Raw genomic sequence first — 26,002 nt, forward strand, 5'->3', positions numbered from 1 at the left:
TGACTACGTGCCATTTTGTCAAATATTTTTTTTTTTTTTTTTTTTCATTCTAGTTCCGACAATAACTATACTTATACTCATTAAAAATCCGTCATTTTTAGTAGATTTTATAGAAATCTAAAAGTTATAATATTTTTAGAATTGAAACTTTATTGTTACTATTGTGAAGTTAGCAACCTGCTTATATAAGAAGCACAGTGCTACTCCCGTGTATGCCACGCACGGTTCTTTTTAGATAAGAATATCCTAGAGTAACGGACAATAAGGGATATTAAGGGAGAATACAAACTTCACATGATAAAGTTTACAAGCATGAACAATGTCTTGACGCCTTACCAACTTGGCTACTGTGGCACTGCACAGTATACGGTATAATATTGTCATATTAAAGCAATATTAAAGCAAATTTTTAAGGGAGTTGGGAAAGAACGGATAGGGGAAAGGGGGGACCTGCTCAGTGGGAATTTTTTTTTTTTTTTGGTTGCATTTTTTTTTTTTGTTGCATTGGTCCTCATGACGGAACTTTTAAAAAATTTTGCTATATTTCGACTCAGCTCGTCAAGCGGATTCAGAAAATGCATATGTTTCAAAAGTTTATTTATGTATGTATATATATACGATATAATCGGTATTGTCTCTTCTCTAACTCTCGTAATTCTATAGGGATCTCAATAAAACGTAAAATACTTATTCTTAGGACGATTTCCGAGGTTAAGTTCTAAGATGAGCCAAATCTGTCGATTAGTTTAGAAATGAGAGCAATTCAAAAATTTTCAAAAATCGTAAAAAATTTTTACTTTTACCTTATTTCCGTGCAATTACAATGGAACGCGACATCCTATCGGATTTCTGTAAATTGAATTTGAAAGCTTATTTAATAAGCTTCAATTTGTGTACTTATTTATTTCTCCAAATTAAATAGTTTAGGAATAATAGCAATTCAAAAATTTTCAAAAATCGCAAAAATTTTCACTTTTACCGTATTTTCGTGCAATTACAATTGAACGCGATATCTTATCAAAAATTCTATAAACGGTATCTGAAAGCTTATTAAATAAGCTTTAATTTGTGTACCTCATTATCAGTCTAGGCCAAAAATCACCTACTTTCTCAGACAGATATAATGAAATTTTACTTTTGCATTCGTTTTGACGTCATTGTTGTTTAATCAGACAGAAATTTATTATTTTTTTTTTTTTTTCGTATGCAACCCTAGTAGTATTTTTATTATTCATTATGAAATCTACTTCCATTTCGACTGCCGAATGGCCTTTTTTTTTTATTTCAGCGCCATTTTTCTAATTAAAAAAAAAATTTTTTTTTGTTTTGATTTTCATTTTTGTGTAGTTCATAAGTAATAGAATAAGTGTAAAAGAAAATTTGAAACCATTAGTCATTACCTTCATATAGAAATAAATTTTTTTAAAATAGCTTAAATTTTAAGCCTCTAGACCACCGGGTCCCTTTAACATGTGTGTTAATATGCACTTTCTTACATCACTTATTATTAAACTATAAATCACAAGTGGAAACATATTAATTAGATTTGTTAATTTAAAAACTTATAACAGATTTATTTTTAATTAAAATTGTATACAATTACATAAAATATGAATTAATCTAGCAATTATTTAAATAGTTGCATAAAAATAACCATCTAATAACTTAATTTAATTTAATGACTGATTTTCAACGAGTCTATACGTATTAAGTATCAATAATTAAATAAATACTATTTTTACTTAATTTAACTTTATTTGTTTGCGCGATATATTCCTTTTTTTTTTTTCAATATTTTTACTAGGTACATACGTAATCATTTTTTTTATTGCAATATTTTATATAAATAAAAAAATTATTTATATAATTCTGATATGATTGTTTTTTTATTTTTAAAATTTTTAACTTAAAAAAATTTATTTTAAATAAATACACATGAAATTATTTAATTGAAAGAAAATACTTTTGTCATTAAAATAAAAAAATTAAATTTTTTAATCATTAAATAAAATTTCTATTATTTAAAATTATTAATCTAATTTAAAAAAAAAATTTATTATTTAAAGCATTAAATAAAATAATTTTTTAAATAAATAAATTACAATTTTATACATCTAAAAATTTTTTAATTAAAATTAATTACTAAATTAATATTAATTATTATTAATAATAATAATAATATAAGTATAATAAAATTATACGTCAAATATTAAAATTAATATTAAGAGATTTTTTGATCCGTAATTGTCTTTAAAAAAATTTTTCAAATTTTCAAATTTTTAATAAATTAAAAATTATACGTCATTGATAATTAAAACTACAGTTTAGTAATTTTAAATTTAAAAATAATAGCACATACAATTGAGCATTAGTAATAAAATCATAAGTAACTAAAATAATTAAAAATAAAATAAAAAAACTGTTCGTAATATATACGAAAAAAAATTACTCGTTAAATAATCATTAATAAATGGAATAATTAAAAAAATAAATTACGCTATTAATAAATTTTGGAATATTAAAGACACTTAATTAATGCGATACTCAAAGCCGAGCCAGTTGTTATTCCTAATCCAAGAAAAGCTCCCATCATTGTCGAGGCAACTTCTTTATCTTGAGACTCAACAACACTGCAAAAAAAATTAATATTAAAACGAATAATAGTAATACGACTTAATGAATCATACTGTATGCTCTAATTAATCGCTTACGTCGGAGTTAGGATGAATGCAATGTTGCACAAGTATCCGTTACTAATGGCAAATAATATTGTGATTAAAATATAATAAATATCACTTTGAATATAAACTGGTAGAAAATGACGTGGTTGGGCGTTGCATATCATGAACACTGGGATAAATAAAGCTCTTAGTAAACTGAAAGTGAGAACAAGCCACGGCTTTTTTTGAGGCTGAAAAAAAAAAATAGTTTTATTATCTAAATAAATAAATTTTTATATTTTATAACTAGAGCGAAATTTCAAAATTAATGGTATCAAATTTTTGATATTAAGGCGAAAATATTGGTTGTAAAAAAAAAACTTTTGAAATAAAAAACTTACTTAAATCTTAATTTTGAAATTATTAATTATTATTATTTTGAAATTATGGAAGAAATTTTGGTCATATTTATGACTAATTTTTATTAAACATTTTAGTTGTAATTAAATTACTTCGCATACTATTTAATTACCAAGATAAGACACTAATGAAAAATTAATTAATGATTTAATTTATACTTGGAATTAGAAAAGAATACGAAGCATTGATAGAAAACATTGATGATAAAAAAAAAAATCTACTAACCCACAAGAGTATTCCAGATAACAGACGTCCAAGATAATCTCCACAGCTGAATGTAAGATAAGTAACAACGGGTACAAAATAAACATCATTCCAAGCATGTCCTTGACCGAAACCTTGGCTCTCTATTAACACAGTAACTCCTGGATAGACTGCCATAGTTACGAAGAATACCGAAAACATTGTCAACCCATAGGGTAGTATCCTTTTAAATATTCTCCGATAAGATATCTTCGGTTCGTCGATAAAACTAACTTCGGCGTTGACTGAAAAATTTGGCTCTTCTCTTGGCTTTTGTATCATGTGATGTTTGAAGAATTCCTTTAAAATAAAGTAAAAAATGTATCAAGACGTTTACATTTAAAAATTTATCAGAATAAAATTATCATTACAGTTGAGGATTTAAATAAATTACTAGCAACCTGCAGTCACAATGTGACTGCCGAGAATTGCTAACTATAATAAATAAAATTTTTCTTCATTATAAATTGACTTTTGTTAAAGTGTACTGTACTTTCTTAACTATTGACATTTATGAAGATATAAGCTCATTCTGATGTTACATTCATCAAGAGCTTTCATTTGAGTACCCACATGCATTTTTGATATATTTTTGATATATACATATATATATATATATATATATATATATATATATATATGCTATATATATATATATATATATATATACATGAAAAATTGATGTGGATACTCAAATGAAAGGTCTCGATGAGTGTAATTTCGGGGTGAGCTTATATCTTTTAAAATCTCAATAGTTCACAAAATACAAGGTCATTTCTTAATTATTGATATTTTTAAAGATGTAAGCTCATCCTGATGATACACGCATCAAGAGCTTTCATTTGAGTACCCACATGCATTTTTGATATATTTTTCATATATACATATATATAATATATATAAATATATGAAAAATTGATGTGGGTACTCAAATGAAAGGTCTCGATGAGTGTAATCTCGGGGTGAGCTTATATCTTTTAAAATCTCAATAGTTCACAAAATACAAGGTCATTTCTTAATTATTGATATTTTTAAAGATGTAAGCTCATCCTGATGTTACACTCATCAAGAGCTTTCATTTGAGTACCCACATGCATTTTTGATATATTTTTCATATATACATATACATAATATACATAAATATATAAAATATATGAAAAATTAATGTGGGTATTCAAATGAAAGGTCTCGATGAGTGTAACATCGGGATGAGCTTATATCTTTAAAAATGTCAATATTTCACAAGATACAAGGTCATTTCTTAATTATGTATCTAGAAATAGAGCATTTTTGAATGCAGCCTAAATACCTATCATTATAAATTAACTATTGACAAGAATGATATAAAACTTTGAAAAGGCACAAATTCAAGTCAAGACCTTTTCAATTAAACTAAATTTCATTAAAAAAATAGATTTTATCATGTAACTATCCTGAAGACAAAATTTTTCTTATTCTCAAAATATAGATTATGAAAAAAATATTTACTTCTTCTTCCAGAACAATGTAAGCAATAAAAGAAAATAAAAGTACAACATCTCCGATGATGAAATAAACTAGACCGGATACTACAGGACTAGCTCCGATCCACAAGGAACATATTTCGGTAAGGGCAGTGAAAATTCCTCCAAGTGCTTGTCCTCCGGACATTGCTGTGATGTATCTCGGAGAAAAACGTCCGACGATGCCCATCAGAGTCCCACCAAATATTGCGCTCAATGCTTAAATTAATTTTCAATATTAAAAAAAAATTAATATTAAATAATTTATTTATCGCTTACCATTTACAATTGCAAAAGTAGTCAAAGTTATTATCAAAAATGTGTTTTGCCCTAAAATAATAAAAATTAATGAAGAAATAATTAAAAAATTTTTTTTTTAATTAAAAAAAAATATCTTACACTCGTCGGTGTTTATTTTAACGAACACTGTCGTCATAATAAAGAGAATAAATATTAACAATTGCGAAGAAATCATCCGGAATTTTTGTGACAGTCTGAAAATCAATTTTTTTTAACAAGATTAATCTTCAGTAAAGCTTTAATTAAAGCTTTAATTAGAGTATAGACTCACCGCTTGCTAAGAAATGTATTTATTATCAAAAATAACATATTGGGTAAAGCACTGGAGACATTTAAGTACGAAGTGAAGCTAACTTGCAAGTCTGTTTTACTCTCTAATATTTCTGTGTGCGTGTAATTATTAGTTCCGCTGTTATTTGGATGGATTTGTCGGAATTTAAACATCCAGTAGTCGTCGGCAGTGATGAAAAAACTCCATGGTATTAGAGTATTTATTCCAAGTAAATAAAAAACAATGTATGCTAAATGATATCTGAAAAATTTACAATTATTTAACGTAAAGTTTGTTCAAAAAAAATTTTTTTTTTTAAACTTAAAAGTACCTGTCAGCTGGTTGGGGTTTAAAAAATGGTTTTTTGTCTGGTATAGAAACACTAGCGTCATCAATTTCTGTTTCTATATCTTCAGATTCACTATCGCTTGCAATATTACTCAACAATGGTTTTCTATTTATTGGATACGCCATTTTCTGTAAGCAAAATATTATTAAATAATTAAATTAGCCGAGATTTGAAAATTTTTATTATTTATTTTATTAAATATCTTTATTGAAAAAAAAAATCAAAAGAAAAAATTTTACATGAAAAAAATATTAAAAATTATCCGTGTACTTTTTTAAGTTCTAATTTATTTAATAAAAAAAAATCAAAAATAGTTTTGGCTAATTTTAGTATTATAATAATGATGAAAATTAAGTTAGCTGATATCTAAAAATTTTTAGAATAATTTTTTATTTAAAAAATAAAAAAAAATTTCATTTGTAAAAAACTTGAAAAATTGTAAGTGCAATTTTTTAAAAATATTTTTTTATTGCTAATTCAATTAATAAAAAAAAAAAATAAAAATTTTTCGCTGTCGGCTAATTTTAGTTTCATAAATTGAAAGACAATTATAGAAATTTTTTAACTAATAAAATATACCAAGAAAAATATAATAATAAAGTCAGCCGATATTTTTTATTTTTGTATTTTGCTTAATTTATTAATTCATAACTAAAAAATATTTTTAAAAAATTGCACTGATAATTTTGAACAAATGAAAAAAATTTTTTTTTATTTTTTTGTAATAATTCTTTTATACAAAAAATCATAAAAATTTTTAGATGTCAGCTAACTTTATTTTCATTTTAAAAATTCCATCTTTAGAAGCTTTAAAAAGTTACAAGTGTAAATTTTTATAAATAATTTTTTAGACCTGGTTTATTATTTAAGAAAAATTAAAAAATTGCAATTTCAATGTCGTAAATAATTGATCTGTTGTTAGTAAGAAATTAAATATTTCTTCTAGCCTAGAGAAAGTACAAGGACTTGTCACTCCAAAAGAAACTGAATAAAAATTAATACTAATAATTATAAAAAATAATTTACTTACTTTAAAAAAATACAATCCAACTTTGAAGTAACATAAAGCACTGACTTATAAGATTCAGTACAGATAAATTAATCTATTGTCTAAGAGTATAAAAACATAACAAAATAAATGGAGCTTGCTCATACATATCTAGAGCTGTCGATACAACTGGCAGCAACTAATAAATACTAGTCTGTACTTGGACTCACTGAAAAAAATTTTAATATCATTATTATTATCATTAATGATTGATGATTAATTTATTGTCTGTCACTAATCTCCATATCTTGTTAATTTTTTATTAAAATAAAGTTAGCTTACATCTTACAATTTTTCTTATTGAAAAAATTAATAAAAATATTTTTAAAAAATTCCACATGTAGAAAATTTAAAAAACAATGCATGCAATTTTTTATATTTTTTTTTCTAATAATTTAATTAATTAAAAAAATTGCTAAATGTCTGCTTATTTCACTATCACAAATTTTTTTAATGAAAATTAAGTTAGAAGATATTTGATAATTTTTAGAACTCCGGTTTCTTAAGAAATAAATCACGGCAAAAAAAAATTGACATGTAGAAATTTAAAAAAATTAAAAATGCAATTTTTTAAAAATAATTTTTTAGAATTAATTTAATTATTAAATAAAATTAAAATGTTAAAGTATATGTTATATTCAATAGTATAATAGTAAAACAAATACTTACACTTATTGACATTTACAACAAAGTTATGAAATTTAATGTAGCATATATTTAATAATTTTGAAAATTTTATAGCAAATAAATTATGGCAAAAAAAATTAGAAAAAAAAATTGACGTAGAAATTTAAAAAATAAAAAATGCAATTTTTCTAAAATAATTTTTTGGTGCAAATTTTTTTGATAAAAAAAATTTAAAAATTATTAAGTGACTGCTAACTTTAATGTCACAACAAAGTTAATGACGAAAAATCTCGTAGACCAATCATTTTCTTGCAACAGTCAATTTTTTTCACTTGCACATTGTTATTACAAAGATACCTGTCACTAATGGATGATTTGTACTCGAGTGGTTTGGTATTTAAATTTTTAAAGATCAATGACGTTTAAATGTGTCAAAATTCACATTTTGTTTCTTTATTCGCGTAATTTAATTCCGATAAAAACAAGTGAGACAGAACAGCCTGTAGAGAATGAGATGACTGCTCTATACAAACACAAATCAGCTGATATGAATCTATGTACATGTTTATATACACGTAATATAGTGTGTGTCCATTTGAATTCGGAGCTTTGACAGTAACTGTACATTGCAGTGTTGTGAGGTTAAAAAAGTGTTGTGTGCATTTTTGGAGTTTATTTACAAATATTTGACAGCACGTGGCAACTGTCAAATTAAATAAAATAAATAAATAAATAAAATGAGAGACAGCGATTATTTGGCGAGATCCACAAATACTTCTAGTACCTCCTCTATTATAGATCTTGTTATTGAACCAGCGAGAAAAAAATTTCCATTCTGTATCGTGTGGACTCCAATACCTTTTCTGACGTGTGTATTTTTATTTTTTTCATAAATGACACTGAAGTTGACAGGCAGACATATTTTTAGAATTTTTCTTACTATAAAATTATTGTGGAAAAAAATTATGAAAATTAAGTTAGCTGACAATTGAAAATTTTTAGAATTTTTTTTTATTGAAAAAATTATTACAAAAAAATAAAAAAAAAATTTCACTTGTAAAAAACTTCAAAAACTGAATAAGTGCAATTTTAAAAAAATATTTTTTTGTTTTAATTTAATTATTAAAAAAAAATTAAAAACGTCGGCTAACTTTAGTATTATCAAAAAATTAATAAAAAAATATGAAAATTAAGTTAGCCGGTATTTAAAAATTTTTATAATTTAAAAAAAAAAAAAATTTAATTTGTCAAAAATTTTAAGTGCAATTCTTAAAAAATATGTTTTTGTTATAATTTAATTGATGGATAAAAAATTAAGAAATTAAAAACGTCGGCTAAAATGAAATAAATTAATTAAGTCGACTTCTAAAAATTTTTAGAATTTTTTTTATTGAAAAAATAATTTTAAAAAAATTATCATTTGTAAAAAACTTATGACAATTAATTTAGCAGATATTTAATAATTTTAATAATTTCTTTAATAAACAATTACTGCATAAAAAAAATTAACATTTAGAAAATTTAATAAATTAAAAATGCATTTGTTTAAATTTTTTTGTTAGAAAAATTAAAAAATTATTAAGTGATAGTTAACTTTAATATCATGAAAAAATTTAAAAAACTATAAGTGCAATTTTAAAAAAATATTATTTAATTCTAATTTAATAATTAAAAATTGCGGCTAACTTTAGTATAAAAATTAAAAAAATTGATAATTGTCAGCTAATTCCAGTATTATTGCTCATAATTAATTTTTTTTGAGAGTTATTAATTTTTATAAAAGAATTTTTATTTATTTAATCTCAAATAATTGATAGAAATTCGTTTTTTTTTTAGATATTTTTTTCCATTCATTGGTCATATGGGAGTAGCAACTTCAGCTGGTGTAATTCGTGATTTTGCTGGACCATATCATGTTTCTGAAGATAATATGGCGTTTGGAAAACCAACAAAATACTGGCAATTAGATTATTCACGAGCACGTGGTGGTCTAGCTGGATGGGATGCTGCTGTTTCAGAAGCTAGTGATATTTATAAGAAAAAAATGGTATAAATTATTTTTTTTATTTTAAACTTTGCAATAAAACTTTATGACTATTATTAAATTATTTAATAAAATATATATATATATATATATATATATATATATAATTTTAGCACAATTTATTTTGTGATAATTGCCATTCGCATGTAGCAACAGCTTTAAATTTAATGAATTACGACAATTCAAGTAATTGGAATATGGTGAAGCTAGCATTTTTCATGTTAATTAAAGGAAAATATGTTGGGTAAATAAATATTTTTTTAATTTATTCAAAGTATTACATATAATAAATAATGAATATTTATAAAGTTTAACATTACTTTATTTTTTAAGCTTCTTAGGATTTGTTAAGACGTGGTTGCCTTTTGTTATAATCATAACAATTATAACAATATTTTTCATCATCTTTTAAGGAATTTTTATGGAAATAAAAAATTATATTGATTTTTCATTAACAATAATAACTTATGAAAATATATGTAAGTATTTACGGTTTATTTAATTGTTAATTACTTAACAATTAATCCAGCATTTACAAAACTATAACTAAAATTTAGAGAGCTTTTTAATTTTAAATGCATTTAGTTTTAAAATCTAGAAGAGCATCAATTGTTATTTAACTATTTTCAATCAACACAAACTTTCACATCAAAAGTTGTTATTGTACGTCAGAGTAAAAATAAAAGGTAATTATTTACAAGTGGGGTTCACTATTTTAATTTTCAATTTTTTTAACGAAATTTTTATTTGATCTTATTGATGTATTTTTATTTTGATAAATAAATAAAAAAATGAACAATTAAAAAAAAAAGTTGATTATTACAATTTTAACAAATTTTACAAATTTTCAAGAAAATTTATAAATTTTTTAGAAAATTGTGATATACTACTTTTTTTTCTAATTATTCGTTTTTTTATGTATTTTTCAAAAAAAAAAATCAAAAAAAGATAAAATAGAAATTTTATCCAAAAACATGAGCCAAAATTTTTTCCAACTTTTTAAGACAAAAAAGCTATTGAAATCTTTATTTTTTTCTTTCACGACATTCTTTATCATAAATACACCGTAAAAACAAACAGAATAAAAAAAAAAAAAATTAAAAAATGTTTATTTTCCTCCTGGTTATGGCCAAAAATAAAAAAAAAGGCCATTCGGCAGCCGAAATGGAAGTAGATTTCATGATGAATAATAAAAATACTACTAGGGTTGCATACGAAAAAAAAAAAAAATAAATTTCTGTCTGATTAAACAACAATGACGTCAAAATGAATGCAAAAGTAAAATTTCATTATATCTGTCTGAGAAAGTAGGTGATTTTTGGCCTAGACTGATAATGAGGTACACAAATTAAAGCTTATTTAATAAGCTTTCAGATACCGTTTATAGAATTTTGATGATATCGCGTTCAATTGTAATTGCACGAAAATACGGTAAAAGTGAAAATTTTTGCGATTTTTGAAAATTTTTGAATTGCCATTATTCCTAAACTATTTAATTTGGAGAAATAAATAAGTACACAAATTGAAGCTTATTAAATAAGCTTTCAAATGCAATTTACAGAAATCCGATAGGATGTCGCGTTCCATAGTTATTGCACGGAAATAAGGTAAAAGTAAAAATTTTTTTCGATTTTTGAAAATTTTTGAATTGCTCTCATTTCTAAACTAATTGACAGATTTGGCTCATCTTAGAACTTAACTTCGGAAATCGTCCTAAGAATAATTATTTTACGTTTTATTGAGATCCCTATAGAATTACGAGAGTTAGAAAAGAGACAATGCCGATTATATCGTATATATATACATACATAAATAAACTTTTGAAACATATGCATTTTCTGAATCCGCTTGACGAGCTGAGTCGAAATATAGCAAAATTTTCTAAAAGTTCCGTCATGAGGACCAATGCAATAGTTAGATTTCTATGAAATCTACTAAAAGTCTGATGGCCAAATAGCAAGCAAAAATAAAAATACATTTAATTACAAAATTCAAAAATATTGATAAAAACAATTTTACAGTCATTAAAGGACTCTGATTGCAATTATATAAACTAACTATAATTATGATTTCTCTTACAATCTCCAAGATATTTATAAAACTCTATTGATACATCTAGATTGAACAAATAGTCAAAAATTTTATTCTTGAAAACCTCAAGTCTGTAAAAATAGGGTGAATCCCACTTGTAAATAATTACCAAACAAAATTATATGTTTATAAGTTTATTATAAAAATAATTGTTCACCAGGTGACCGCGAGTGATATTTTACAATTTTACAATATTGCATATAATTTATTATTACATCATTACGTATAATTTAAGCAGATTAACAATCTCATTATTATCCTAATAACTAAATTACTATCGATGACACAATTTTTTATCTAATTTTGATTTAGCAGCATAACACACAACATAAATTTACAGATAATAATTTCAATAATTTTTTTTATTACCTTGATTTAAAATTTATTGTGAAAAAGTTATAAATCTATTTTTACAATTTTAATAATTTAAAATCGCATCATTTATGGCCAAGTTAAATATCAAATATTCTTAATAAACTAATTAAAAAATATTTCATAGTCGGCTGCCCAATTTAAAAAAAAAAAGTAATTGACAATTTTAAGATTTAAAAAAATTTTTCTTATTAAAAAAAAAGTTTACGCGCCAAATTGATAAAAAGTTTGATTTATGAATAGAAAATACTTGAATATAAATATTTTTAAGAAAAATTACTTGAAATTAAGGTCTAAAAGTTATAAGAAATGCAGCAATATTGAAAAAAAATCAGGTATAAAAATTTTGCAGTTACTGAGTTTTAAAATTGGGCAGCCGTAGTATTTTTAATAAAGTTCCAGTAAATAATATAAAAAAAAAAAATTTATTTATAATAATGCCTCATTCTGTTGCAGCGTCCATTTCATTAATGACACCTTTCTCAACGCTAAAATCATACTGATAATCTTGACTCATAATACGGGTAATAAAATTAGCAATCTCGTCAACACGAAGCCTATCTAACTCAATGTCTCTATCTAACTCTTTATTCAATTCAAATGGAATCACACTTAAATAAGCTTGAGTATCACCTAGTGCATTTTGATCAGCTAAAGCCGATGATCTTGCTCCAGGTAGAGGAGGAACGATTGGAAGGTTCACACCACGATCACCACCCAAGGTCGGGTAAAGTCCTCCTGATCCTGATGGAATATTACTAACACCTTCTGGACCCAGTGCAAATGGATTTGCCTGCTTTTCAATTATTATATAATCGTCATTTTGACTTGACGGTGATGATATCTCCTCCGTTGACTCTGTTGGCGATTCTTTGTTCTTTTTCTTTCCGAAAAACCACGACATTTTAAACTGTTTAATAAAATAATTCCATTAATAAATGTTAAATATTTATTATAAGAATTTTTATTTAATATTTAAAATTTGAATATTTATTCAAATTATACAACAAAAAAATTTAATAATTAAATATGACATTAAAGTTAGCAGTCACTTAACAATTTTTTAATTTTATTTATCAAAAAAATTATTTTAAAAAAATTGTATTTTTTATTTTTAAAAATTTTTACACCAATTTTTTTTTGCCATAATTTTTATAATTAAATTGTAAATTTAATCAGGTTAAAATATTTTTTTTTAATTTATTTTAATAAGATAATTTTTTAATTATAAAGAAAACATTATTTATAATCTTTAGATAAACTCCAATTGATTTAATAATATATGGAGCTGCTAAAGTGATTTATTAATGATTTATTTATAAAAAAAAAAAAAATGATTTTAATAATTATTGTAAATGTCTTTGTTAAATCACTGAATATTTATTGAGAATAATATAATTTTATTTTTCCTTACTGTAATTTTAGAAAATTACAATTTAGCTCCAAACACTTGAGGTTAAAAATAGAATAACAAAATTAAAAACAATATAGATAAAAATATTTTTTTAAAAATACATAAACAAAGTGCAAAGAATGTTAAATAAATATAAATGATCTACACAATTGTTTATTTAGTAATAAAAATAAACTTACTTGGAAATATAGACCAATAAAAAATATTTTATCACAATGACATCACACTTGAGGTTTGAATTAATTTAAACGAAATTAATTACTTGTGTGAGTGTTTTGGACAAGTATTAATTAATTTGTCACAATATGACAAAATAAAACTAAACAGCTGACACTCGTGCGTTGTTCTCATACCATATCTCTAGTATTTGTAATCGTTTATAAATATATAACACATGAGTAATTTTAAAGGTTAAAAATTAATATCACGATACTGAAGTTAGCTGTTAATTTTAAAAACTTTTGTAACAAATTAATTACAATATAACAAATGCCTTTAAAAATTTTCACTTATAAATTTTAATTAATTTTCACACGTCAAATTTTTATTTATAATAATTTCACTGCTATGAAATTTAAAAAAAAATTCTTATATCAGTTAACTTCAGTTTAATAGTATCACAACGTGAGTCATAATTTATACAATTTTAATAATTATTTCTTACATTTTTTTATTTATAAACTATTTATTTTTTATGATTTTAGTTCTTAATGATATTAAAATTAGCAATCACTAGAAAATTTTAAAAATTTTTTTAACAAACAAATTTGTTCAGAAAAATTACTTTTAAAAAATTGCATTTTTTAGTTTTTAAAATTTCTACATGTCAATTTTTTTTTTGATGAAAATAAATTAGCCTTTGGAAAATTTTTATAATTTATTTTATTGAAAGATAATTTTTAAAAAATTGAAACAAAAATTTTCACCTGTGGAATTTTTAAAAAATAGTTTTTTATTATGACATTCAAGTTAGCTGTCACTTGATCAATTTTTAATTTTATTTAATAATTAAATTAATTCTAAAAAGTTATTTTTTAAAAAATTGCATTTTTTATTTTTAAAATTTTCTACATGTCAATTTTTTTTTCTTATTTTTTTGCCGTAATTTGTTTTGTTAACATAACTTCTAAAAGTTATTAAATATCTGCTGAATTAATTTTCATTTTTTTAGTTCTAATTTTTAATTATAAAAATAATAAAAAATTTTTGAATGTCGGTTAACTTAATTTTCAATAATAATAAAGTTAGCCGACATTTTTAATTTTTTTATTTTGCTTAATTTAGTTTATCAATAAATTATGCCAAGGCAGTTGCCGAATGGCAAAGAGTATAAATATACATACAATTTTACATTATTGTGCAGTTTAACTTATAAACATTTAGAATATTTTACATAATAATATTTTTAGATAGGTGATAATGATATATAATACGTTATGATGAGTATAAAAATTTAATTTGTAATGAATTAACTAACAATTTTAAGAATCTTTGATGTTACTATAAAGAAAGGTAGGTAACTTTAAATTATAAGAAGCTATATAATGAAAGTTTACTAAAGTTTGAAGATTAATAAAACGAAGGTAGAAACATTAAACAGTTTATGATCAAACATCAAGATTACATAAATAATCAAAAATTTTATTTTTGAAAACCTCCAAGTTTGATGAATTTATAATATCCTCTGGTAGTTTTTCCCATAATCGTATAACTGTAATTACGAAAGAAGATTCATAATGAGTGGTATTGAAATTCGGGAATTTAAAGAGGATATTATTTTTCTTAAGTGCTAGTCTCTCAGAGCGTCTTACAGTAAGGTCTTCTTGAAATAATTCTCGCAAATAACTAGGTTTACCAATTTCTAATAATTTATAAAAGTAAAATAAATTCGACGACTCTTTATCGAGAGCCATCCCAGTTCACGTCTATTCGCTCTGAGTGAAGCCATGGTAGGGGAAATGAAATCGACTGAAGCGTTCGCAGTGGTTACTTTCGGAGTTACGGGAGGCTATTATTCCTAAAATTATAAGCAAGTACACGTGGAAGTATTTATTTTGTTTTAATTTTAATAAATTAAAAAAAAATGAGACACCAGAGTTGTTGTGTCTTAAAAAATACCAGCAGAAATATTTACTGCATTCTTTTTTATTTTTTATCATTATACGTACTTGTTGTTGATTCGTTTAACTAAAAAACAAAACTGCAATTATTACACTGATAAAAGGATTTATTAACTATTAATAATTTAATTTATTTGAAGACAATTATTTAATTTATTAAACTTTAATAAATATTTTTTAACATTCAATAAATATTTATTTGGTAGGAAAGTACATTTATTAATAGTTAATAACTATTTATTAATAGTTAACGAATATTTATTAACAGTTAATAAATATTTTGTTGAGTGAATTTGTTTTGCTTGTAATATCATATGATATGAAGATTTCTTATAAACAAAAATCATTTTTATAAATTATTTGTATTAATTATATTACATTATAATAACGTTTATTGTAAAATACCGAATTGTATCATAGCTCATAATTATCTTTTGTATTTATAAATATTAAAAGGTTAATTTATTTAGTGAATTGAATTATTATCATGTATTCCAGCTATAGGATTATAAAAAGTGTCAAAAGAAAATGCTATTTTTGCTTTTGATTTTAAATAAATATTTGCTAACAGTTAAAAAATATTCATTAACAAACAAATCCTTCTATCGGTGTATAAAATTGTCACATATTTTTATAACTTTTTTACAATTATTTATAAAATTTATTTATTTTTATGTTTCTTGCTATTGACATACGTATAAAAACATACTCTGACAGCCTCCCGTAGTTCATATTTTGACTGGCGCTGCAGTCACACTCATAGCGAATAAGGCGAGACATGTTCATCTCGCTTTAAGTTGAAGATGAAGCGTATTGGTAACTAGCCGTTACCCGCCCGCTTCGCGTGGCGTACAATATACATGTATTTGTATATCTATATTCACAAATATAGGTATACAAATACATAGAGTGATCATATAATGGTACATGATCATCTATTAGGGCTTTTACCTTATATAAAAATTTTTAATTTTTTTTATATTTAATGCCTTCTTATTATCCTTTAGGAATTGAATTTTATAATTTTTTAATTAACGCCCACGCAAGGATTTGTGAGGGTGGCATTTCATAAAATTCATTCTTTACAGCTCAAAAACTCCAAAAAAATCAATCTGGCCAAGTTTCAATCCTTTAGCTGCTATAGATTAAAAGGTACAATTTCTTTTAATTTTACGCCCACGCACGGACATGATTTGTGAGAATTTATTGAAATTTATTTTTAACACCTCAAAACGCCAAAAAGCATTCTGGCCATGTTTCAAAGTATTAATAGCTATAGATTGAAATTTACGAATTTTTTCTTAATTTGACGCCCACGCACGGGCACGCCAGGGGGGTGGAATGTCACAGAATTCGTTTTTAAAAAATTTATAAATGTAATTTGAAACATTCTGACCAAGTTTTGAACTATTAAAAGCCATAATTGAAAAATATGAATTTTTTTTCGTGAACACCCCCGCAACCCCCCTTGTGGGTGGAATTTCGTGAAATCCGTTCTTAGCTGACCTCTACTTGGCAAAAGGAATATTCCTGCCAAATTTCAAGTCTCTAGGTCTTATAGTTCCAGAGATATCGTGATGAGTGACTATCTATATCTATAGAAAGTCTCCTATATATATATATAGATATAGATTACTTAATAAGTAATTTATTAATTTGTAACTAAAATTTTTTTTTTTTAAATTGCACTGATAGTTTTTGAAGTTTTTAATAAATGAAAAAATTTTTTTTTTCATTTTTTTGTAATAATTATTTAATAAAAAAAATCATATGAATTTTTAGATGTCGGCTAACTTTATTTTCATTAATTTTCATTTTTTTTGCGATAATTTATTTAAAAAAAAAATTCGTAAAATTATTAAATATCTTCTAAATTTATTTTCATTAATTCTTAACTCTAAAATTGACATTTTTTTACTTAAAAGCAAATTATTTAGTCATTATCGAAATATTTGCGGGAGTTGATTCGATTGTACTGACAGTCGATTATCGAATCGAAAATTAAAATTATTTTTTAAAAAAATAATTAAAAATTCTCAATTTTTTCTTAAAAATAAAAGTGTAAAATAATTAATAACACAATTTAATTAAAAATTTAGAAAGTAAAATAATTTTTAGTAATCACAAATAGAAAAAAAAAATTCAAATCGATTTAAAAAAAAACAATCGATAGTTTTTATCGATTCTAGTCAAATCAGAAACAGTTTAAAGCAAAAAGTGATTAAAAAATTAAAAATTAAAATGAAAAAATTAATTAATTAATTAAAAATGTAATTTTTTATATTGAATTTCACTACGCAAGTCAAATAATTAATTTTTTAATACTTAAAACTCAATTAGCCGCCGATTAAAGTTTTGTTAAAAATAAAAAAGTGTTTAAGATAAGATTAGATTTTAATTGCTTCTAGGAGTTTTTTTTTATAATTATTTTATTATCAAGGATAATAATAATAAAAATGTCGATATATATCGATAGATATTTATGAGTGTAATAAATAATGAATAAAAATATTAATAAACGCATGCGTATTAAAATATAAATAAATATCTAAAATAACTCAACTTTATCAGCTCATTCTTGCCGAGGCATAATCGGATTTGGTTAGCGCGTTAGTTTTAAATGTCGCCGCGAGGTGGCGCTGCAGTCACATTGTTTTCGTGACTGTTGTACATACTCGGCGTCGGAGGATTTTGTTTTATATTCGTCCTAATTAAATACCTTATTACAGTAACTTATAATAATTATTAAATTCCGAGTCATTAGATGGTTAAAGTTCGTGCTGGGTTTTAATTGTGTCAAGTTTTAATCACTATTATCATCAAGTGTTTTGGTATTTCGCGCCATTTACTCAAGGTGATTAGTAGTGAGGTAATAAAATATATTTTATACTTATTTTTATTTTAGGATTCTATTTTTTAATTATTTTACTAATATTTGTGCGTAGTTATTTATAAATACGGGAGTAGAATTTTATTTGTGGATTTTTTTGTTATGATTTCAGAACGAAATAAATTGACCTCGAGACTTGCTTGGAAGAAATAAAAATCAAGATAGTGGAATGTTTTTTTTTTTTTTTTTTTTATATATTATTATTGGAGCTAGTGATTGCTTGATCACATTTTTTAGTTAATTGATTTTTTTTTATACTAAAGTTAGCCGACATTTTCAATTTTTTGATTTTTTTTTATAATTAAATAAGAACGAAAAAATATTTTTTAAAAATTGCACTTACAGTTTTTCAAGTTTTTAACAAATGACAATTTTTTTTTCTTTTTTTTGTAGTCATTTTTTCAATAAAAAAATTCTTTTTAATTTTTAAATGTCGGCTAACTTAATTTTCATACGATATTTAATATTTTCTAGAATTTTTGTTAACAAATAAATTACGGCTAAAAAAATTAGAAAAAAAATTATCGTAGAAATTTAAAAAAATTAAAAATGAAATTTTTTTGAAATAATTTTTTTAAATTAATTCAATTTTTAAATAAAATTAAAAATTGGTCGTGACAGCTAACTTTAATGTCATTTATTTAATAGATTAATTCATTTTTTTTTGTATCAAGTAAATTTTTAATTCATTTTTATTTTACTAGCTAAAAAAATACTGTCAGTCTCTAAAAAAAAAAAAAAATCGCATTAAAATTAACAGTCGCTTGACCATTTTTTAATTTTTTTTTTTTTAAATAAATTTGCTCCGAAAAATTATTTCTAAAAAATTGCATTTTTAATTTACTAAACGTCAATTTTTTTTTCTCATTTTTTTTAACATAATTTATTTGTTGAAAAAATTCTTAAAATTATAAAATATGCTAAATTAATTTTCATAAAAAAAAAAACATTAAAATTAATTTAGCAGATTTTGACCAATTTGAAGAATTTTTTATTTTAAGAAATAAATTATGATAAAAAAATTGACTTGTAGAAATTTTAAAAAACTAGCAATGCAATTTTTTAAAAATAATTTTTCGGAACAATTTTGTTTTTTTAAATGAAATTACTAAATTGTCAAGTGATATCAAACTTTAATGGTATAAAAAAAACAAATATTTTTTAAATTGAAATATTATTTAATTTATTTATAATTGGATCAATTTTTATAAAAAAATTTATCGACTGTTGCAATAAAATAAAAAAAAGCCAATAGTCATTGCTGTCAATTAAAAGTTATTTTTAATAAAATAACAATGCTATAAAATTGCATTCAATATATTTTATGTTTCAAAAAGTAAAATTCTGATATTGTTAAACTGAAAAGTAACAACTAAATTCTATTTTAAGAAACATAGTAATCTTTCTTTGAAAGTAGGTCATCCTGCTACTGTTAATTTAATTATTCAATGAAGTTTTTTTTTATTTTATATAATTTTGAATATATATTTATTTTATTTATTAAAAGAGTCAAAGCTAGATAGATCAATATCAGACGCGTATTTTAATATATATACCTGAAAGTGACAAGCATTTCTAGTCCCATCTGTGCCAAGTGGAACCCTGATGTATCATCGGGAAAATCCAACACGTGTCTCATCTTTTTAATTTACACTGTACATTTGCTTACATGTTTCTTAGAACCTAATATTGAATTTTCAATAGATGGTAATTATTACATAAACTCTTCGAGGCACTGAATATTTTATCACACATAAAAAATTAATTCGTTCGCAGTAGAAAAAAAATGTGAGCTATAAAATTTATAAGGAAAATGATCTGTTTAAATAAATTTCAAAAGTTAGTAATTAATTTTGATTTAGATTTATTTTTAATAGAGTACTTTAATTAATAAATTTATAGTTAGCAATTAAAATCGATTAAACATTACAGAAATGTATTGATAAATACTTACCCTTTGACCTTTAGTTCATTTTCCATCAGAAATTCTCTTGACACTCTAAAATATTTCAAAAACTTAAATAAAAATTTCTACAAGTCCTTTGAATTCTTTTAAAATTCCTCGATATTCATATTATTAAGAGAGGTCAGTGTATTTATATGATAAAATGGGTTTTTATGGTTAAATTTGGGATCGTTGGAAAAGTCTTGACCTGGAGTTGTGCCTTTTCAAGGTTTCATATCATTATCACCAATAGTCAATTTATGATGATGAGTATTTAGGCTGCATTCGAAAATCCTCTATCTCTAGATACATTATTAAGAAATGACCTTGTATCTCGTGAACTATTGACATTTTTAAAGATATAAGCTCATCCAGATGTTACATTCATAAAGACCTTTCATTTGAGTACCCACATCAATTTTTCATATATTTATATATATTATATATATGTATATATGAAAAATATATAAAAATGCATGCGGGTACTCAAATGAAAGCTCTTGATGAGTGTAACATCGGGATGAGCTTATATCTTTAAAAATGTCAATAGTTATGAACGTACAGTGCAATTTAACAGATATCTTGTGAATTATTGACATTTTTAAAGATATAAGCTCATTCCGATGTTACACTCATCAAGACCTTTCATTTGAGTACCCATATCAATTTTTCATATATTTATATATATTATATAAATGTATATATGAAAAATATATCAAAAATGCATGTGGGTACTCAAATGAAAGCTCTTGATGAGTGTAACATCGGAATGAGTATATATCTTTAAAAATGTCAATAATTAAAAAAGTACAGTGCAATTTAACAAAAGTCATTATTTAATAAAGCAAAATCTTATTTATTCATAGTTCACAAGTCACGTCAGTTACATAAAAAAGAAAATTATATTTAAAGTTCAAGTTAATTTTAAAAAATAACAATAAAAAAAAGTTAAATAAATTTGGATACTCCGAATATAATAATAAATCAATCAGGACACTTTTAATTGGTAATAAGTAATAATAATTCCATTGAAAGACGCAAATATTATTTATAGACGTATAAATATGAAATTACATCATAACACGAATTTATAAGCAAATATATTAATAATTAGTAATACATAAATATATAATCCACTGTTGTCATAATTTATAAATGAATATTTAATTATGCATTCATTCATGCAATGATTGTCATTTAATGTTATTTAAAATCATTTTTTTTTGTGTTCTCTGTTTCATTTTAGCGCGTGTGCACGCATGTGACCAATAAGGAAGACTGTGTAGCTAGTGTTGGGGGCGTACCGGGTCGCCAGGGGGTTGGGGGGGCAGGTGGTAAATGCAGTGTATGATGGACATTTGAGGTAATTGTGAGAATATGTCCAGTGAGCCACCGCCAGCAGACATCAATCCTGTTAATGGTAAATATTTAAATTATATTAACAATTTTATGTTTACTTTATCTTATGAATATTTTAAATATTTATTAATAAGGCGTTATTTATTTCATGAATATTCATAAGTTTACTCAAATATTAATTTTATCATTTTTAGGCATTAAAATTTTTTTTTTGCATTTATTTAATTTTAGAAAAATTTTAGGTACATTTTTTTGAAATATTTTCAAATTAAAAAATTTTTTCAAATTAAAATCAAACCCTACAAGATTTGCAATTAAAGAAAAAGCAAAAAAAAATTTTAAATTTCATTTCCAAGGAAAATTTAGAAACAAATTTAAATATCCTGGGAACCACTAACTCAATTATAGGAAAAAAAAGTAACAAGTTAAAATAAGGAAGTTTATTTTTTGTTATTGTAACTTGAGGGCATTCCGGATACGCTGTCTCTAGAAATAGACATATCGCTTTGCTTGGGGTGCGTTAGTATATTATAGTTGATGGGCTTCACATTTACAATTCACACCCTTCCCCACATGACCGCGCCTGATACTTTACTTGCCATCCGCATAATTTGCGTATTTATAGATTATGCACTTTGGTACATGTTAGTAATACGTTATCTCTCCTTCCCTCTCATTGGCTCCCTTTTTCTCTCTATATATGTATGCATCTATATAAATCCATATAGATAGATAAATATATAGTCTACCGTATATCCAAGTACTTACAATACCACATACACCGGCACTTTCCCGATAGTTATTTTTAATAAATCGAAGATTGATTTAAGCGTCCGAAAATCAGACAGCGAAAATTTAAATAAAAATCCGGGTAAAAATAGTTAAACATTTTAGGTTAACTGATAAATTTGTAATTTATAAGTTAAAAAATCCCCGAATTTTCATTAAAAATTCATGAATATACCCCGAGTAAAAACAGAATTTAGCCGCATCACCGCTGCACGGCATTTTAATCGCCGAAGCACCGCCGGCACCATAGCCGCGACTGTTTAAGTAAAAGTGGGTTCGCTGCACTACCGCCGAAACACCGCTGTACGGCATTTTAATCGCCGAAGTGCCGCCGAAGCATCGCCGCACTATGAATGTGATCATTTGAATTTTTTTATGGTTGCCGAAGCACCGCCGCACCACCGCCGTGACAGGTTAAAATTTATCAATTCGCCGAACCACCGCCGCACCACAGCTGTGACGAATTTAAAATTGTCAACTTTTAATAAATTTTGTTCGACCGCCGAACCACTGCCGAACGACCGCCGTTTGGTGGTATACATTGAAATAAAATATTTGTTGATCATTCAAATAGCTAAACCAAATTCTCTCAGTTAACTACGACTTGCAGCGCAGTTGGTAATGTTCGAGACTTCCACGCAGACGACCCAGGTTCGATTCCCATCGCAGTAAATCTTCAAAATTTTTTCAGGGTATTTCGATCGGCTCGTCGCTTCTGTGCAACCCGAGGATGAAATTAAAAATCTACATCAACAATATACGACTACAAAAAATCAATAATTCACTTCAGTCTGAATCAAAAAAATTTTTTTGTTTGAATATTAGTCATTTGAATAGAAGGAGGTTGTACAATAGGTCTTACATTAAAATTTCTAGTCGGGTTATTTATTAATTAATTATTGCGTGATAAATTAATTATGAAGCCATTTTTTGTAAAATTGTAGCTATGCTTTAGCATTGGTGCGGCGGTCGTTCAGCGGTGGTTCGGCGGTCGAAAAAAATTTATTATTTTTTCGTAAAAAATAATAATTTCATTTTTACTCGGGACGTCGAGACTATTTTATTATTTAAAAAAATATTGCTTTGTTTAAAAAAACTTTGCCGATTTTTAATCAGTTTCTATTTTTACATTATAGACAGTTATTATTTATTCATGAGGATTGAATTCAAATGTCTTGGTTGTTAAATTTCAAGTATTTTTATTCATGTGCTTATCTATTATGGATGTGTCGTTAATTAACGTCCAGACTTTATAAACATTTTCGTAACTATTTCAGTAAAGTTATCAAATATAAACAGGTGATAAATAATTTGTCTGATTAATTTTTGTTAATTATTTTATTAAAATAGTTTTGCCGGATGCATTAAAGAAATTAATATTCTGTAAAATAAAAAAGGTCATTTGGCAGCCGAAATGAAATTAGATTTTATGATGAATAGAAAAAAAAACTACTAGGATTGTATAAAAAAAAAAAAAAAAAACAGTGCAACAGCAAATTTCACAATTGGCATAGCGGAATAGGATATAATTTTGAGATTACACACATGATATGGTACTCAAATTGAAGCTTATTTAAAGAACTTCCAGATAAAATTTACAGAGCTTCAATAAGTTATCCCATGGGGAAATTATTTGAGTAAGAAAGTGAAGAAATATGAATTACAATGATTTCGAAAATTTTGAAATTCTGGCATTTATAAATTAGTTTAGTTTAGTTTTAGTTTATTAACAAATTATGCCAAAGTAGGTGCCGAATGGTAAAGAGAAAATATACACAGAAAGAATGGTTCACTTGAACCAAGAAAATATTTTTCTTGCTAATTATTTTCTTGGGCGAAAAAAAAATTTTATTTTTGACACAAGAAATTTCACTTATCCCAACAAAATTAATTCTCTCGCTTCAAGAAATACGTTTCTTGATCCAAGATAATTTATTTAAATCAAGAAAATTTTCTTGTTTTGAGAAAATTTTTCTCTTGCTCCAAAAAATTAAGTTCTTGACAGAAGTAAATTTTCTTGTCTTGAGAAAATTTTTCTCTTGCTCCAAAAAATTAAATATTTCGATAATAAATTTTCATTAATATTTTTATTGACGAACATGTCAAATGGGAAGATCAAATAATATTGAACCATTTTCTTTCATTCAATATGTATAATTGCGTGCTAAAATAATCTAAAATGGGTATCAAATATTCGAGAAAAATTTTCTCAAGGTGAGAAAATTTTTTTCTCAGCTGAAGTAGGTGGCGTTGCTTCCCTAAAGTATCTAAAAATCTTGATCCAATATAAAAATTTATTGTATCAAGTATTTATGAAAATTTGCATTAAGAAAAATTACTTCCACCAAGAATAGAATTTCAAGAAAAATTTTTACTTCGGCCAAGACAACTTCGGTCTTCCTTCGGGCACCCGAAAATTTACTTGAGCCAAGAATTTTATTCTCCAGTCAAGAAATTTTTTTTTTTCTGTGTACAATAGAATTTTTACATTATTGTGCAGTTTAACCTATAAACATTTAGAATGTTTTACATAAGAATATTTTTTAGAATAGATAATATTGGCTTTATAGAAAATTATGATTGAGTATAAAAATTTAATTTATAATTAATTAACTAACAATTTTTAGAATCTTTGATGTTACAATAAAGACAGGTAAGAAAATTTAAGTTAAAAAGAAGCTATATCATGAAGGTTTACTAAGAGTTTGAAGATTAATAATATAAAGATAAGCACATTGATTAACAGTTAATGATCAAACATCAAGATTAAATAAATAATCAATTATTTTATATTTATTAATAAATACTATAATATTAATAAATAATATTTATTAATATATTACTTGACCGATTAAGCTCATCTTCGAACATGACCTCAGTATCTAGCTGTGGAATAAGTATGTTGAGTTTGGTGGAGATCCGTTGCTAATTGTAGACATTATCGTCCTGACAAGTCGCGTTATATCCCATATATACATGAACTTTTGAACCATATGTATTTTCTGAATCAGTTTGATGAACTAAGTCGAAATATATCAAAATTTTTAAAATTTCTATCGTAAAGACCATTGCAATAGTTGGATTTCTATGAAATCTGCTAAAAACAATAGTTACAATTGTTAAATTAATACACAGAAAAAAAAATTAGGAAAACGGTTGACCCTAAAGGCCATCCCTGCAACTTCCCGCTAATTCCGTTAGTACCTGGCCGCTTTTTTGAGCTCTTCGAGCTCAAAAGTACAATCTGTGTATTGTTTTAAGCTCTCCGAGCTCAAAAAGATACCTTTTCTATGCTTTTGAGCTCTTTGAGCTCAAAAGTCTGATAGAAGTTTCATAGAACACTATTTTTTGAATGTTCATACCGCAATAACTTTTGAATGAATGAACCGATTTTTACGCGGTTGGCGGCATTCTACGTAGTTTTTTAAGCCTTATAAATAATTTCTAAGTTTCAATTGGTCAAACTAGAAATTTCGGAGTAACTCTGAAAAAGCACTTTTTTCGGTTTTCTTTCGTTCACGATATCTCTCGAACGAATCAACCGATTTTGACCGGATT

The 26,002-nt window shown here is 24.6% G+C and overlaps 4 protein-coding genes and 1 long non-coding RNA gene across 9 annotated transcripts in view; 2 read left to right on the top strand and 3 right to left on the bottom strand.

Moving 5' to 3' along the window:
* Positions 1–2,420: 2,420 nt before the first annotated feature.
* On the bottom strand, positions 2,421–7,929 carry LOC123273978 (equilibrative nucleoside transporter 3). Of its 3 annotated transcripts, none has more exons than XM_044741480.1 (10): positions 7,698–7,929; positions 7,463–7,488; positions 5,728–5,873; positions 5,397–5,657; positions 5,225–5,319; positions 5,105–5,155; positions 4,812–5,044; positions 3,306–3,623; positions 2,712–2,911; positions 2,421–2,630 (listed from the first exon to the last, which is right to left on the bottom strand). In XM_044741480.1, the coding sequence occupies exons 2-10, from the start codon at positions 7,472–7,474 to the stop codon at positions 2,519–2,521; spliced, it is 1,428 nt and encodes a 475-aa protein (XP_044597415.1). In that variant the 5' UTR covers positions 7,475–7,488; positions 7,698–7,929; the 3' UTR covers positions 2,421–2,518. The 3 variants fall into 3 exon arrangements, with proteins under 3 accessions (XP_044597415.1, XP_044597421.1, XP_044597429.1); XM_044741486.1 differs by lacking the exon at positions 7,463–7,488 and adding an exon at positions 6,776–6,962 and having other exon boundaries at positions 7,778–7,927; XM_044741494.1 differs by lacking the exon at positions 7,698–7,929 and adding an exon at positions 6,776–6,962 and having other exon boundaries at positions 7,463–7,494.
* Positions 7,930–8,027: 98 nt separating this feature from the next.
* LOC123273999 (transmembrane protein 222) lies at positions 8,028–12,524 on the top strand. Its single transcript, XM_044741503.1, has 5 exons — positions 8,028–8,288; positions 9,257–9,467; positions 9,578–9,708; positions 9,798–9,943; positions 12,384–12,524. Exons 1-4 carry the CDS (start codon positions 8,158–8,160, stop codon positions 9,874–9,876), a joined length of 552 nt encoding a protein of 183 aa, XP_044597438.1. The 5' UTR covers positions 8,028–8,157; the 3' UTR covers positions 9,877–9,943; positions 12,384–12,524.
* On the bottom strand, positions 12,293–13,776 carry LOC123274009. The gene is made up of 2 exons (XM_044741513.1): positions 13,521–13,776; positions 12,293–12,837 (listed from the first exon to the last, which is right to left on the bottom strand). Exon 2 carries the CDS (start codon positions 12,829–12,831, stop codon positions 12,370–12,372), a length of 462 nt encoding a protein of 153 aa, XP_044597448.1. The 5' UTR covers positions 12,832–12,837; positions 13,521–13,776; the 3' UTR covers positions 12,293–12,369.
* A 1,491-nt stretch (positions 13,777–15,267) lies between these two features.
* On the bottom strand, positions 15,268–15,549 carry LOC123274018. The gene is made up of 2 exons (XR_006511428.1): positions 15,510–15,549; positions 15,268–15,358 (listed from the first exon to the last, which is right to left on the bottom strand). It is a non-coding gene; the product is annotated as an uncharacterized LOC123274018 (long non-coding RNA).
* A 2,502-nt stretch (positions 15,550–18,051) lies between these two features.
* LOC123273887 (histone deacetylase 5) overlaps positions 18,052–26,002 on the top strand; it is a 132,521-nt gene continuing 124,570 nt past the window's right edge. For 2 of the 3 annotated variants that reach the window (XM_044741410.1, XM_044741421.1), the window contains exons 1-2: positions 18,052–18,330; positions 21,543–21,716. In XM_044741410.1, the coding sequence (XP_044597345.1) occupies positions 21,674–21,716 (43 nt within the window). In that variant the 5' untranslated portion in view covers positions 18,052–18,330; positions 21,543–21,673. The remainder of the gene's footprint in view (positions 18,331–21,542; positions 21,717–26,002) is intronic. The other variant, XM_044741416.1, reaches the window with a different exon arrangement.

The sequence above is a fragment of the Cotesia glomerata genome, linkage group LG1 (assembly GCF_020080835.1).
Source record: "Cotesia glomerata isolate CgM1 linkage group LG1, MPM_Cglom_v2.3, whole genome shotgun sequence".
Taxonomy (NCBI): Eukaryota; Metazoa; Arthropoda; class Insecta; order Hymenoptera; family Braconidae; genus Cotesia; species Cotesia glomerata.

Coding starts and splice junctions, on each gene's coding strand:
- LOC123273999 (XM_044741503.1), top strand. CDS start 8,158: ATGAGAGACAGCGATTATTTGGCGAGATCCACAAATACTTCTAGTACC. Junction 9,468..9,577: donor ATATTTATAAGAAAAAAATG/GTATAAATTATT, acceptor ATATAATTTTAG/CACAATTTATTTTGTGATAA. Junction 9,709..9,797: donor ATTAAAGGAAAATATGTTGG/GTAAATAAATAT, acceptor TTATTTTTTAAG/CTTCTTAGGATTTGTTAAGA.
- LOC123273978 (XM_044741480.1), bottom strand. Junction 5,658..5,727: donor AAACCCCAACCAGCTGACAG/GTACTTTTAAGT, acceptor TAAATTTTTCAG/ATATCATTTAGCATACATTG. Junction 3,624..4,811: donor ACATTGTTCTGGAAGAAGAA/GTAAATATTTTT, acceptor TTTATTTTAAAG/GAATTCTTCAAACATCACAT.
- LOC123274009 (XM_044741513.1), bottom strand. CDS start 12,831: ATGTCGTGGTTTTTCGGAAAGAAAAAGAACAAAGAATCGCCAACAGAG.